Raw genomic sequence first — 16,070 nt, forward strand, 5'->3', positions numbered from 1 at the left:
ATTTTAGCAAAGACATGAAAAAGGTAAGTGAGTCACCAAGTGAGTAGCTGGGGGAAAATCATTCCACACAAGTGGAATAAACTGACATATTTGACGAATAGTAAGAAGCCAGAGTGGACATGAGGAAGACCAGTAGGAGAGGAGCTCAGGGAGGCAATAGCTCTGGGTGGAGAGTATCGATCACGTAGAGCTGCATAGGATATTACAAGTCTTATTCTAAGTGAAATGGGTGTCGGTCAGGAAGTTAACAGTAAGTAGATGGAGGGTTTGCATCATTGGAATAATTTGAAATGAGTTTACTTACAAAGGGGCTATTTACAAGATATAGGTGTAGGAGAATCATGGGATATAGTGTGGAAATTTATGGCTTACCATAGAAAATTCCAAAGCTTTGAGATAGGTATTTTACCAGTTTAGAGAACGGAAAGTGGAACAAAAGGCTGAGACAGAGAACAAGGTATGAAATGAAGCTGGAGAGGTAGGCACAAGCAGATATAGTTAAGGAACAGAGTCTTAATGTTTTTTTGTTTTTTGTGTTTTTTTAAGTTTCTAGTTAAAAATCCCCGTTAGTTAACGTACAATGTAATATTAGTTTCAGGTGTGCAATATAATGATTCAACACTTCCATACATCACCTGATGCTCATCAAAACAAGTGCTCTCCTTAATCCCTGTCACCTATTTCACCTATCCTCCCACCCATCTCCCCTCTGGTGACCATCAGTTTGTTCTCTATTGTTAAGTGTCTGTTTCTTGGCTTTTAATCTTGAAAGGAAAAGAAGGATCTATTAAGCGGGGAAGGGAACTGATGAAGTTTATATTTTAAAATATCACTTTGCAGTATTAAAACTGAAATAAGGAGCAAGAGTGGGTGTTGGTAACCAATCAAGAGGCTTTCATAGCAGTGCAGGTAGTTTGGGATGGTGGAAATAGAAAATATTAATGGATTTGAGGAACATTGAGGAGAAAAATAAGCTGGAATTTCTAAAACATGCTATATATGGGAAAGTGAAAAGATTCCTGAGCTTTTTGACTCATGTAAATGAGTAGATGTTGATGCCAGTCACCGAAATAGGAAACTTTAGGACATCTGGTTTTGTGTCATTCAGTTATTTAGATTTTGGACATGTTGATTATCAGGTGCCAATGAAATATCCATTTGGAGTTGGTGGTTAGGCTATTGGTGATCAGAATTAGATCTTAGAGAAGAGGTTGAAGATATAATTTAGGAATTGGAGTAGGTTGAATAGTGTGTCCCAAAAAGTCGTGTCAACTCAGAACCTCAGAATGTGGCCTCATTTAGGTATAGGGTATTTATAGATGTAACTAGTTAACATGAGGTCATGCTGGAATAAGGTGGACCCTAAATCCAATAGTTAGTGTCCTCATAAGAAGAGGAGAGGATACACAGAGACCCAGAGGGACGACAGAGGCAGAAACTGGAGTGGTACAGCCACAAGCCCTGAAATGCCAAGGATTGTCAGCAACCACTAGATCCTAAGAAAGGGCAAGGAAAGGCTCTTCCCTACAGCCTCAGAGGGAGCATGACCCAGCCCATACCTTGATTTCAGACTTCTAGCCTCCAGAACAGTGAGAGAATACCTTTTTGTTGTTTTAAGCTACCAAGTGTATGGTAATTTGTTATAGCTGACCTAGGAAATTAATCCAGGAATTGTCAGTGTAAATTGAGGTATAGGTAAGGCTGCGTAGGGAAAGCACACAGATAGAACAGGGGTTGCACACTGGCTCTGATAGTGCCCACAGGCCCATTTTTGGCAATTTTGACAGTTGTGTTACGCTCCAATTGTTCTTTAAATAGCAGTAAGACTGGGCAAATGTGATACTTGGTTACCATGAAAATTGATGATTACCTATTTTATTGTATCTAGCTGCTTCACACACTTATTTACCAACTGAAAGCACTTGAGTTTGCAAAATCTTTCCTCAAAAAAGTATAAAGGGTGAGGTAGGATTAATTCTTATGCATTAATCCTTATGTCTAATTTAATAGAAAATAACAAACTGTCAGGGGATATGATGAGCATCAGGCCTCAAATAAGAGAGCAAGGTATCATGGAACCAGAGGAAGAGAATGTTATAAAGAGGGAGCATCAGAACCTCCTGAAATTCACAGTAAGAAAAGTACTGGGTTTTATCTCATAGATGCTAGTGGTGAGGGAAGCAAGAGCTGTTGGAGTAACATGGTTAGATGTGTCTATTTTAGAAAGATAATGTTACTCTTAATGTAAAGGATGGACAAGACTAAAGGAAAAAGAAAAAGAATTAGTAGGTATTACATTTACCTAGTCAAAAGCTAATGAAGACTGAAAATGAAAAGAAGGTATAATTAAGAGGATATGTTTGGGGCGCCTGGGTGGCTCAGTCGGTTAAGTGTCCGACTTCGGCTCAGGTCATGATCTCACGGTTTGTGGGTTCGAGCCCCGCATGGGGCTCTGAGCTGGTAGCACAGAGCCTGGAGCCTGCTTCGGATTTTATGTCTCCCTCTCTCTCTGCCCCCTCCCCTGCTCATTCTCTCTCTCTCTCTCTCTCTCTCTCTCTCAAAAATAAATAATAAAGATTAAAAAAATTAAAAAAAAATAAGAGGATATGTTTAAGGATATAATTAAGGATATAACTAAAAGAACTGGGGGATTAAAGGAAAGAATAATAGAAGATGGTTCTAAAGTTCAAACTTGTTTAGTTAAGTAGATAGTAATATTATTAACATAAGAAGGAAAAATTAGTAGAATCTCTACTTTTATGAGATGGATGGATTTCTAAAGCCAACAGAGAAGAAATGGGATAGATGAAAAAAAAAAAAAGGAGAATTTATTCTAAAACTATCATTTAAAGATAGCATAAAAGTGATCCCCGGGGAAATAACTGATAAAGGTGGTTAAAGCTCACTTTGACTAGATCTGAATTTATGAACACAGTTAAATAGGAGATAAATATATAACAATAGAAACAGTGAACTCTGTGACTTAGATTCAGAACATAGAAGGGAGCTTCATTCTTCACTGCAGTCAGAATGAAGCTGGTGAAATAGGGTCCAAAGATAATATTGAACCTGCACATGAAAGGCTTTCTTTGACTTTGAGGGTGTCTTGTCTCTGTATCAGTTGTTTGCTCTTTGTTAAAAAATGAGCAGAACTGTGAGGCCACCATGACCTCAGTCACAGAGGAAACTGTGATGTAGATTCAGAAAACTTCAAGGAGATTCCACAACCACCAGGTGTCCAAAGGAGAGAGGCTTTAATGGCATTTCACATAGCCCTGAGCCAAGGCTGGCAGTTCCTATAAACTGCCCTAGGATCTTAGGTGTTTTGGCTAGGGATTCAGGGAGCCATATACATTGAGTAAGACTGTCCTTCTCCCACTACAGTTAATGTAGGGTTGGAGAGGAAGCTCTCTTATACACAAAAATTACCCTTCTATATAGGCCTTTATTGTGGGAGTAAAGAATAGGTTTATGAGCCCTAAGGAACACCATAACCTTTCTCTACTCTCATCACCTTCATCAGCACAAATTAGTGAACATGTGTGAAGTAAAGACCATCTTTTATTAGCCTCCAGTTTTCTAATGACAGCCCCATGTGTTCAGAAGTCTTTTCTGCTGGCTTCCATGTTTGTGTCATCTAAAATAGAGAGGGATACCAGGAATCCTATGTATCCCTGCCTTCATCTTCCCTTTATTATTAAAAATCAATTGGGAATCCCAAAACTCTGCATTCTTCTGAATAATTCCCACCCCTCTCTTCCCTACCACACACTCACAGCTTCACCACTGTCTTTCTAAAGACTGCCAGGACTAATCACATCATGCATTTAATCTCTATTCCTGTCTACAGGAAGAGAATGGATGTGGGATGGAGGGGGGCGACAGGGAAGACCCAACTATTTTATTGGTTAGCATGTTTCCTAACTATTCTTAATAAAATAGCACAAACCCATCTCTCTAGCCCCTTACCCTTTACAGTAAGCTCTAGATATTTCTCTTTTTGGTTATAAGAAAAAAAAAAAAACTTTACAGTTATTCTTTCATTTAGCAGTAATCACATCTCAGTAAAATTGTAAAACCTTAAATAAAACTCAACTTGCTATTTCAGGTCATCTAGGAAATAGAGGAAGTAGTCCAAGGATCCCCAGGACCTGGATAGGCTTCAAGGGCTCCACAAGTCCTATGCATTTGTAATTGAAGTTGTTTATATAGCTTGGTGGTTAAGAGCGTGTCCTCTGGAGTCCCGATTGCCTAGGTTTAAATCCTACCTCACCATGTGCTATATTTTGCAACTTAGGCAGTTTACTTAACCTGTGTGTGCTTAGTTTCCCTAGCTAAACCATGCGTATAGTACTGTACCTACCTCATAGAATTGCTGTAGGGACTAAAACTAGTTAATACATTTAAAGCAGTTAAAGCAATAGTGCCTCACAATATTAAGTGCTGTATAAACACTAACATTATTATTATTTATATTCCCAGAGGAAGGTCCATATCTTCCATCTGATTATCAGTAAGGCCTATCATAAATCTTAATTTATGAACAGAAGGAAACCACTTTCACAGGCTTCTGATCTTCATGAAATTTAAACTTTCTCTATTTTAATCAAAAGTCATCTGATCCTTTATAGCAGAGAAATGTATTTAGTTGAATCTACTTCAACAGTATTTTCTTTTAAAGAGTTTTTTATGTTTTCAAAGTTTTAATTCTATTTTTACTTTTTAACCTAATAGAAAATTTATATTTTTCTTATTTTTCTTTTAATTGTCATAGTCTTGATAAAATTTAAGCTCTTATTTTCCAGGCTTCAATTTAAAAAAGAAACTCATTTGTTTTCCTTTTCAAAACCCCTATGTAATTAATAGTTTTGCATTAAGGGTTTGGACATCAGCAAATCATGTACAGAACTCTGTAAGTGAGTTGGGCAAAAGATATGTGTGATTAAACCGTGAATGTTGATTTTTGTTGTTGTTACTTAAACCATATATGCAATTGAGCCAAATTGAATCACAATTGAAAATATTGCAGCCTGTTAATACAAGGAAGAAAGAAGAGCTTATACAGCTGTTCTTTTTCTGGAAAGTGAATATAGTGGCTGAAAAAATAATTGATGCTTCATCATTGTTAGGGATGAATTAATATTGTTCTATAATAAATTGCCAAATTTCATTTAATAAATTATTTTTTTTTAGAAAGTCAGGTCAGCAATAAATGGCAAGAATCTCATTACTTATTTCCTATAGTTACACTGAACATAAAGAGTACTTCCATTTTAAATTGCTCTTGCTAAATCTTAGAAAAAATAATTTTGGCAAATTGGTTAGTATCAGACCTAGAGCTTAAACACAAAACAGCTGTTGTTGAAAATACCACTTTCATAACATTAATATGCTTTCAATTAACAGATTGGAATGAACTGTTAAACATTACTACCTCCATGTTTAACTACTGTTTGACTCTCTCAATAACTGCTTTTCTTTCTCAATAGATTGTTTACTTTAAATGAAAGAGGAAGAATCGTATTTAAATAATCCATATTTTTCCTCCATCTGCAGAAAGCACCCAAGACAAGTGGGGATTTCCAATGTGCCATTATTTAAAGGAAGAGAGATGGTGCTGTGGTCGTAATGCCAGAATGTCAGCATGTTTGGTATGATTATATTTTTTTCTGGACTAAGAACTTTATCCAGATGTTACAGAATTTATTGTTGTTGGCTGATATCATGAATTAAATGCCAAGTTTTGCAGAGCATCATTATTAATGCTTTTGTGCATTGCAAATTTTGATTAAAAAATCACTTGCCCTTCCAGCATTATCTACTTTACATGCAGTGTGGTAACAATTTATAGTTATACTTTTTTACATATAATTTTTTATATATAATTACTTTAATTACCATATAAAATGTACCAGCTACCAAGTGTTAAACACCGAATTAGTTCAGTGCTTTATTCACAGTTCTGTGGTATGTTTGTATGTGTTTATAGTAGATCATTTGGTCTACTAATTTTTTTTTTTAATGTTTATTCTTGAGAGAGAGTGAGACAGAGTATTAGTGGGGGAGGGGCAGAGAGAGAGGGGGAGACAGAATCCAAAGCAGGCTCCAGGCTCTGAGCTGTCAGCACAGAGCCCAATGCGGGGCTCCAACCCACAAACTGCGAGACCATGACCTGAGCTGAAGTCAGACGCTTAACCAACTGAGCCACCCAGGCGTCCCTCCTAATTTTTTATAGAATGGGAAAGATATTAATAAGGTACCTGGAAGTAACTATCTAATTAAATAAAGCCTTTAATGTGCCTTATTTGGCTTGTGTCCTTCCACCTAGAACACTTTAACCTGTGGTATTCTCTGTTCATGGTGTTATGTTAGTTTATAAAGAATAGGTGCACGTTAAAACATCTAAGTTATTTTTTGTCATTAGAAATTTCAAATATAGTTGATTAAATAATGTGTTTGATGTCCAACCCCAAGATAAATTAATTATTCTATGACCATTATTTCTCTGCCAGTTTATACAGCAATATAAAAAATAGCACACCAGTGTTCTAGGTCACAGATCCTAGTATTATCATAGAAATCTATTTATGCTCAAATAATAATTTTTAAAGTCCTCTTAAAATGCTTTTCTTGGAAATTATCTTGTTCTTTCACTATATCTGCTAGTAATGTTTATTCAGGGTCATGTTATAGTGACAAGTAATTCTTGAAATGACTTAGTTCTCACAATGCAGCAGCCAGGATTATACCCTTCAGGCAAGAAATTAGGGAATCTGACTAACCTAAGAAAAAAGACCTAATGATGCTGGCATCAGGGATTTTACAATAAAGCAGGACACATGTCACCTTTATGATAAAGCCCACAAGTAACAGTCCTCACTCATAAGCACAGTACTTCTAATCACATTTACAATACCCCCATTTTAATTATCAACAGACAGCCAAGGATCACTAGATGTATAAGGAAAATCTAACATGAAAGAACAGAGATCAGAAAAACTGAAGAAAAGCAACTTGGAGGAAATGGAGACTATACAAAATAAAATAATATAAAATAACTATTAATATCCCTTACAGAGATAAAAGAATATATGGTACCCACAAAACAAAAAATGTTTGCTATAAAAATAAACATTCAAAGAAACATAAAGAAGAGGTTTTGAAAAATAAATTTTAGAATATTTAATGTATAGACCACACTGCACTTAATAACTTTCTCTGCCCAATGTGAGCTTCCTATGGAATGCCCCTCTCCTTGGCTCCATTGCAGTCCCTGACTACCTTGGCTTCTTTTTTGGATGCTAAGGAACATTTTTTTGATGTATTTTTTGTTAATTGTATTTTACTCCATAACTGACCTTTTCCACAAATAATCAAAGTTACAGGGGTTAAAAAAAAAAAGAGATCGAGAAAGGAGAACTTTCTGGTGATGCTTTGAAAAATTGTTAAGGGTACTAACCAGAGATAAATTTTAATTAGATTAGCACAATCATGTCAGCATACTTTAAGCTTGATAAAACTGCAAAATATTTTCGATTAACACTTGGTATATATTTTCTTCATTATCTTTATTTATTGGCCAAGAAAAATACTAATGTTTGCAAGAAACTTCTTATCACCTACCTGGTTATCTTTTATTACGTAACCAAAATTTATCATTTGTATTTCTAAAGTCCGTCATCAGCAACACATACTAAAAGTAGTCTTGGTATTGACTACTTTTAACTAGTTATTCTTATCTAAAAGTAGACACTTTTATCAACACCAAACAATTTATTATTAAAAACCCATGTTTCTTTATTCAGTTCAGCCTGTTAGCCAAAGCTGTAAAACAAAAATCTAATCTGAAATGAGCACAGACAGTACTGTAAAAGAAAATCAATGTTTTCTTCAATAATAAACTTATTCTGGGCCTGTTGCTATTTAATTTAACATGAAAATTATGTAATAATTTGCTCCTGTATTCCTAAAACTCTGGCTCTAGATGTTAGGTGAAGGTATCGTCCAAGTCTTTGGAGAATTATAATTTTTTTCTTCAAATAATTTCTGCGAAGCAACTTCTTATACAGTGAACTCATTTTCCCACTAAATCTTAATGGTATGAGGGCAGGTGAAGTTAAGGTTCAAAGAACAAGTTTTTACTTCCTGCTCACTTGCTAACTAGCTATACAACTATGGCAACTTATTTTACCTTGCCAGTGAACTTGTGCCTCTGCAAAAATTGTACTTACACAGGATAATCTGTAAATTATCTTTCAGTTTTAAAAGTATGTGAGTTATTATTTATGAAGAATAGCAACCTGAAGCAAACATGGGTATTCTAAAATTGAATAGGAAGTATATGTAGATCTATTATATTTTACTACTCTATTTTGAAATATTTTCTAATTAAAATTTAAAAAATAAAGGTAAATATTGAAATATTAATGTAATTCAGTTATAAAACTTTATAAATGTAGAAATGTTTGTCTCTTAAAAATGGAAGTTTTAGAAGCCTTTATTCCATACTGAAATTATGATAAATCTTTCAGAAGTATCTTTTATATATGTTTGGTTATGCATATTTACTGGAAATATGAGGAAATACTTTGTAAAATCATCTGGATCTTAAATAAATATAAATGTAAAACCAGCTATATAGAAATTGTAAAAATATGTATTCTTTCTCTTTTGGGCACTTGATCATATGTGACTTTGATTTGAATTTGTAGACCAGGCCAACCAAAACTATACATACTATTCTAAACTAAATTTTCACCTATAATCTGTTCAATAAAACCTTGTACAATAAAAGGCAACTATATGTTTATAAAAAATTAGAAGAGAATACACTTAGAAGTAGTATATAAACATGTTTATTATATACACACATATAATAATAGATTTGGATTTGATTGTTTCTGCTAAACAGCTAAAAGTGAGCCAAGACCATGTTCTTTTATTTCTTTCGTTTTCTTATTCTTTCTAAAATTCAAGGAGTATATACAATTGGGTGTGTATGTGTTTGTGTACATGACACACATCTATTATAAATCAACCCTAGAGTATACAACTATACTGGTTAACATTCCTCAATGATATTAACACTTGTAAATGTGTAAACTTACACATTATCACTTAATTAATCTTTTTAAATGTCACTTTTATAAGCCTTTATACAGTGTGTTTATAAGTCTTATAAGATAAGACTAAATATACCAGCAGTCTTTGTCTTACTTTTTTCTCCTTATTTTTTCTCTAAAGGCATTGGAACGGGTTGCGGTTGGCCAAGGGGTAAGTACAAGTGTTTACTCTAATACAGCAGATGGACAGGATAGTTTTCTTAAAGTACTCTTCTTACTTGACCTGCTGATGAACTTAAAACCTGAGTCTTCTTGTCACCTCTTCATATTCAAATTTGTACATTTTCTAGAAGTTTCTCTTTAAAAGAGAAGTGAACTTCCAGAAAAAGGAAATTGAACTTTTAAGAAAATGTCCACATTATATTCTTGTACTAATGTGTCATTTCTTCATAATACACTAAACAGTCTATGAATATTTCCAAAGACTGCTATTGCTGACTATCAGGCTCTTATGGGCTTAGTTGGAGCAAAGATAAACACAGTATAGCATTCAATTTATTTTTTAACTACAGTCCAAAACACAGACCTGCATTGTTTTTTTGTTGTTTTTTTTTGTTTGTTTGTTTTTTTCCTTATTAACTTGATTGGTCATTAGTTGAAATAGCCAAATGGACTTGCACATATAAACAGAAGTTAAATATATCCCCCAAAATGTCCATAAAATTGCCTTATTCTCTATTTTATGATTGATGAAACATATTAGGAATTTCTAAAAGTTTTTTTAGCTGTTCTTTTTAAGCTTTTCACAGGATTTTTCTTGTTGTACCTAAATGTTAGAAATCTCTTTTTGCTTCTTTTCAAGGAACATTAATATGTCAATTTGAATTTTTTTAAATAATTATAATTTAAAATGATAATAGCAGCAAATATATACTGAGTATTTACTCTGGCCCAGGCTCAATGCTAAGAACTTTTTTTCTTAAATATATTTGTTGTTCCTATCTAAAAATTGATAAAAGCTGATTTTTTTAAAGGCATTAGGGCATATTGTTGAGGTATGTGGGCTTTCGTCTCAAACTGCTGGTTTGCAGTTGTACTGCTTATGAGTCTAGTGGTTCCCTAGGATCTGGAAGAGAAAAGAGCCTTCATCATAATGTCCCTGTGCATTTTTATGGTGTTTTTCAGTTTCCCCAGTGCTTATTCATGTTTACAGTCAATCTTATAAGTTGAGTATTATCCCAAACTTACATGAGAACATGATACACAGCAGAAGTTTAATAGTGCATTCTACCTCCCTTAATTAATTGCAGAGTACTGACTTCCAGCTTAGTGCCGTCTCCACTAGACCTGTAAAATGCATGCCTAAGATATATACTTTAAGCGTGTGCTTTTTGCTCCCTCCGATTTAAGATGCATTAAAGTGTTAGGTTGATTTATCATTTGTGAAGGAGAGAAAGTAAACTCTGAGCCACATCCAGTTTATTCTTGGAATTGTCAGACACAGGGTGCTGGGGAGATGTTGACTCCCTTCCCACATGCCTCCATCTGTATTTACCAGGATGGATAGACCCAGTTATCCCAGGAATGCACGTTTGAAGGCACTTCATAACTCTCTTCCCTTTCTCTTAGTGAACAGCTGTAAGGCTCTTATTTATTCAGGATAACTAAGGAATGATGATTTATTCTATCCTGTTTTTATTTCTCTGTGCATTGCATTTCTGTATGATCTCTTGTTTAAATGCATTTCTTGGGGTTTTTTTGTCATCTTTAACCAGTTTTTAATAACAATATAAATATGCATTCTTTTATATAATTACCTTGATACCGTTTATATAATTTTTCTCAAAGGCATAGGTATGGAAACTTTATTTTTAAGATTTTTTTTCCTGACTGAAGTATTGAATAAAAACTAACGACACCATCCCTGCCCAAGTGTCCAAGAGGCCATATAGCATCATGGCTTTATATGTGGACATCAGAGCTAGGCTTCTTCAGTTCAAATACCAGCTCAACTATTTTTGGAAGTTTCATGTAAAATTCATGTAAAATTAAAGTTCCTGTTTATTGTATAGCTAAGTAAATAAAAAGTTAAGAACTTTATAAACCATTTATAATACTAATATTTTACTTCATGTAATAATATATTTCTAAAAATGCCTTAAATGTCAATAGAACAATAGGTGTCAATATATGAAAGAGGATTTCAGCATTTTTGTGAGAAAACTGAAGGGATATGGGGAGAAGGAAGGGACGGATGATAGAGATTTTTGGTACTACAAAAAGAATTACTCAAGATGAAAAAAATGCCAAATGAAAAATATGTGCAGAGATGGAAAATTTTGAATGATATGTTTTGGAGCAGTCTTCTAGAAAGAAAGTTTACAAATCAGAGTTTGTCTTACGTCAAGGTGTTGCATTTAGAAAGAGATTTTATTTAAGAAGTATACCTTTTGAAGGTTACAAATTTCGTAGTATTCAAGTATGTCTGCTTTCAGTGCATTATTTGAGGAGCTGAACTGGGGATTTTGGTATTCCTAACACCATTTCCGACTAGAATCACCCTCCCCACTATCCCCACCATCTTGGAAGGATATAACACGTGCCCTTTCCAAGTGCTCTGTCAAAATCCTGCAAGTCAGACATTCTCCAGTGATTTAAGAAGTCAGTGCCATTAGGTGAAGATGCAAGAAACAATGGTTCACCCTCAGCTCCCAACTTGTGTTTTTTTGTAGCCTCAGCGCCTGGGGCCCACAGTGTAGGAACTTGAGGTCAGATGAGAGAGGAGCAGTAGAGTAAGTTTTCTATCTGAGCACACAGGCAAAATTGTATTTTATGCTAGACCTCGTCTGAATCCAAACATATTCTAGTTGAAAACAGACGAAAATAACAATGTTGTGCTCTGAAGGAAAAGGGAAAGAAGTTTGACTCAGGGAATTTGTACAGTGTACTGAACTCTGTCTTTAAAACTACCAGTCATTGCACAGTTTGGGGTTTTCACCTTATTAGCCTTCTCAGGACCATTCAATATTGTTGGCCTCCCTCCACTCTGGCTCATTTTTCTTCCCCCCCCCCCCCTTTTTTTTTTCGTTAGAAACTTTGCATGGAAGCAGGACTGTTGCTGATATTATTTTGTATTGGATTTATTTACACTGTCATTAAGAGTTCTGTGGGGATGTGGATAGAGTTTGGGTGACTTTTGTAGTTTCTTAGTTTAAGTGCCCCTTCCCTTGTTTCAGTGAAGTGTTTTCTTTTATACTTTCTCAAAACTATCATGCTTCCCTGAGGCCCTTCTCTTCATCCATATCTTCTTTGCTTTGGAAAACCTTCATGGATACCTAATCCTATATCCTTCCTGAGGGACAAAAAGACATGCCCTTTTCAATTCTACAGTAGCCAACGCTATGATCTTTTAGACCTCAGACATACTTTTAGCATGTCCTTACTTACAATAGTATCTTCTCTTTCTGGGTGTGAATCCTAGGTGATACGATCTCTGTTCCACCACCATTAGGACAAATCCGTGTTCACTTCTCTTTTGCATGTATTCTACCTTACTGCTCTCTTTTCGGCTCCAGAGCTGATCTTGCTGGTCATGAAAGTTTATTTCTACATTTTTAACTGAACGCACTGCATTTGGGACATTAGCTCATTTTTGTTTGATTGTGCTGTTTCTTCCACCATTCACTACCATTTCTTTTATAGTTTCTTCTATTTTCATGCAGAATTGCTTCCTTAGTATTAGCCTCAGGGTAACAATTTAACTTAGAATGGAAAAATTATAAAAGTTTCCTCTATGTTTTGCAATAAAGTCAGATTTCTAACATTCACTTATGTTCCTGACTCTCTAGTATTGATTCGATATATGTTTTTTATTTGTTTCTTGTGCTTATATTTATCTACATTTTTTTCAGCTGCCTACTGAATCACTCTTCTATCGAGCTGTCCTTCAGGATATTATTAAAGAATGTTATGGCATCACCAAATGGTAGGAGGATTTTATTTTAATAAGGATAACTCTGTTGTCTTATAAGTGAAGTGATTTTTAGCCTAGGTGAATTTATTCAACATCACTGTTTTTTTAAAAGAAGCTTTGAATTTGAGCATAATGTCAGTAGTAACAAAGAAGTATGCAGCAACTGTATCTTAGATTAATCATTATTAAAGTGGGGGCTCTAATGTTTCCTTTTTGTCCTGAAGCATTGTGTAATGATAAAATAGTCTGTGTCAGTTATAATTTAAAATTTTAGAAGTAATGAAATGTTATATATAAGTAATTCAGTGAATATAATGTTATCATATAGCAAGGGTTACATTTAAAATGTTTCACAACCAGTACAGCCTAAACACTTAACTAATGAGAACAGAAATTGATCATAAATAATTGTGGCCCATGTACTACTGGTAAATAATAGCCCTGCACATGTTTTGTTTGCTGTTGTTTTTTCCAAATAATGCATTGCTTATACAGAGAGGCAGGAATGGGAGAATTTTTCCATAATATTGGTTCAGTAACTGCTGTACTCAAGCATACATTTGCAAGTCTGGCAAATTTCATGAATATCCTCTTGCTAATTACAATTTTAGGATTCTGATAGCCATTTGGTTGTAATAGGATTATTCTTCAGATTAAAATAGGACAGTTTTAAAGTTCTCAAAAATGAATCCACACTTAACAGAGATAGAAACTATTTTTAGATTAGTTATTATTTCTCTGTAAGAAATAAAATAACCTATTTTTTTTTACTGATAGAAATTATGACATATAAATATCTACTATACCATTGGCTTAAACTATCATTTCTGTGTAACTAACTCCCAAATCTTATTGCAGTCTCCATTTTATTTTCCATATGTTTACCAATCTTTAAAATTGTCTACAAATTAATTTCTCATGCTTTCCTGAAAACTAGCTCCCTCTCTTGAGTTCATCACAAGATACTGATTTTGTTGAAAAAAATCACAAAATTTTGCAAGTTTATGTCCACTCAGATATTGATTGCCTGCTTCTTTTGAGACCTCAAATCTCTTTATAAATTTTTTTAGCTCTCCCAATGACAACTTAAAATTGTCTCCATTTTTTAATGAATCTTTCTTCTCTCTTAAAAATTACACTGTCCAGCCCTCCACATTCCTGCTTCTTTTACTACTCAGAAGATAGATGGTATTTATTATAAACGCTTTCATTCCAAAGCCTGATTGGCCATTCAGCCACATTTGACAATGTTGATAACTGGGTTTTTTTCTCCAGACTCTCTTCCTCCTTATCTTCCCTTAAGTTGCATTCTGAGGCTTTTTTTCCTCCCTACTTGGCATTGTCTGTCACCTATTTACTTAAAGGGTTTTTCCTCTTAACTCACCTCCTACATATATCTTCATTCGCTAATATTTTTATACTCAGCTCCTGTCTCTTAATATATCCTCTTTCTCTTAGGAATTACCTTCACAACTAATATCTTTTTTTTATTTTAAAAAAAATTTTTAACATTTATTTATTATTGAGAGACAGAGTATGAGCATGGGAGGGGCAGAGAGAGAGAGACACAGAATCCAAAGCAGGCTCCAGGCTCTGAGCTGTCAGCACAGAGCCCCACGCAGGGCTTGAACTCACAAACTGTGAGATCATGACCTGAGCTGAATTTGGACACTCAACCAACTGAGCCACCCAGGCACCCCCCTCACAACTAATATCTTGAATCAGGTATCCACTCTTAACCTCTTTCACTTAAGTACCTTACAGATATATCAAATTCAGTCTATCCAAAAACCAAAGTCAACTTCCCACTAATTCTAGTCAAGGAAGGTACAAATAAATGGAAAGATACCCTATGTTCATAGATTAGAAGAATTAATAGTGTTAAAATGTAAATACTACCAAAAGCCATCTAGATTCAGTGCAATCCCTATCAAGATCACAGTAGCTTTTTTTTTTTTTAAAGTAGAAAAAACACTCCTAAGATTTATATGGACCACAAAAGAGTCAGAGTAGCCAAAGAATTCCTGTGAAGAACAAAGCAGGAGGGATCACACTTCCTGATATCAAGCTGTAGTCACCAAAACGGGATGGTACTGGCATAAACACAGAGACCAATGTAACAGAATTGAAAGCCCAGAAATAAACTGAAGCATATACAGTTGACCAATATTTGGCAAAGGAGCCAAGAATACCCAATGGAGAAAAGATAGTCTCTTTAATAAATGGCGCTGGGATAATTGGATATTCACATGTAAAAGAAGGAAACTGGATCCATATCTTATATCACTCACAAAAATTAACTCAAGATGGGTTAAAGATTTTCATGTAAAATCTGAAGCCATGAAAGTCCTGGAATAAAACATAAGAATAAAGCTCCTTGATATGGGTCTTGGTAATGACTTTTTGGATATGACACCTAAAGTACAAACAACAAAATAAAAATATGCAAATGGGATTACATCAAACTTAAAAGCTTCCATACAGCAAAAGAAATCATCTACACAGAAGAAAAAAAACAGACAACTTACAGAATGGGAAAATATATTTGCAAACCATGTATCTGATAAGAGGTCACTGTCCAAAATATATAAAGAACTCCTACAACTTGATAACAACAAAAAAATTTAAAAATGGTCAAAGGGCCTGAATAGACAAAAGGCCAACCAACAAGTACATGTATGAATACACGTCACTAGTCATTAGGGAAATGCAAATTAAAACCACATTGAGATTGCTTCACACCTGTTAGAATGGCCATCATCAAAAAGACTAAGAGATAACATTTGTCATGGATATGGAGAAAAGGGAACCCTTGTGCATTGTTGGTGGAATTATAAATTGGTACAACTACTGTGGAAAACTGAGTAAAGGATCCTCAAAAAATCAAAACTAGAACTACCAGATGATCCAGTAATTTCACTTTTGGTAATATATCTGAAGGAAATGAATATATTAAATCAAAAAGATATCTGTAGCCCCATCGTTCGTAGCATTAGCCAAGATATAGAAACATGTCCTTCTTTGGATGAAGGGAT

The 16,070-nt window shown here is 34.5% G+C and overlaps 1 protein-coding gene across 8 annotated transcripts in view; it reads left to right on the forward strand.

The window, feature by feature from the left end:
• METTL25 (methyltransferase like 25) overlaps positions 1–16,070 on the forward strand; it is a 154,857-nt gene that overhangs the window by 74,100 nt on the left and 64,687 nt on the right. For all 8 annotated transcript variants that reach the window (XR_006220085.1, XR_006220083.1, XR_006220086.1 and 5 more), the window contains exons 6-8: positions 5,557–5,651; positions 9,244–9,273; positions 12,974–13,047. Coding sequence is in view for 2 of the 8 variants with exons in the window: in XM_007085589.3 (XP_007085651.1) it covers positions 5,557–5,651; positions 9,244–9,273; positions 12,974–13,047 (199 nt within the window). In the remaining 6 variants the exon portion in view is untranslated. The remainder of the gene's footprint in view (positions 1–5,556; positions 5,652–9,243; positions 9,274–12,973; positions 13,048–16,070) is intronic.

This window comes from Panthera tigris, chromosome B4 (assembly GCF_018350195.1).
Source record: "Panthera tigris isolate Pti1 chromosome B4, P.tigris_Pti1_mat1.1, whole genome shotgun sequence".
Taxonomy (NCBI): Eukaryota; Metazoa; Chordata; class Mammalia; order Carnivora; family Felidae; genus Panthera; species Panthera tigris.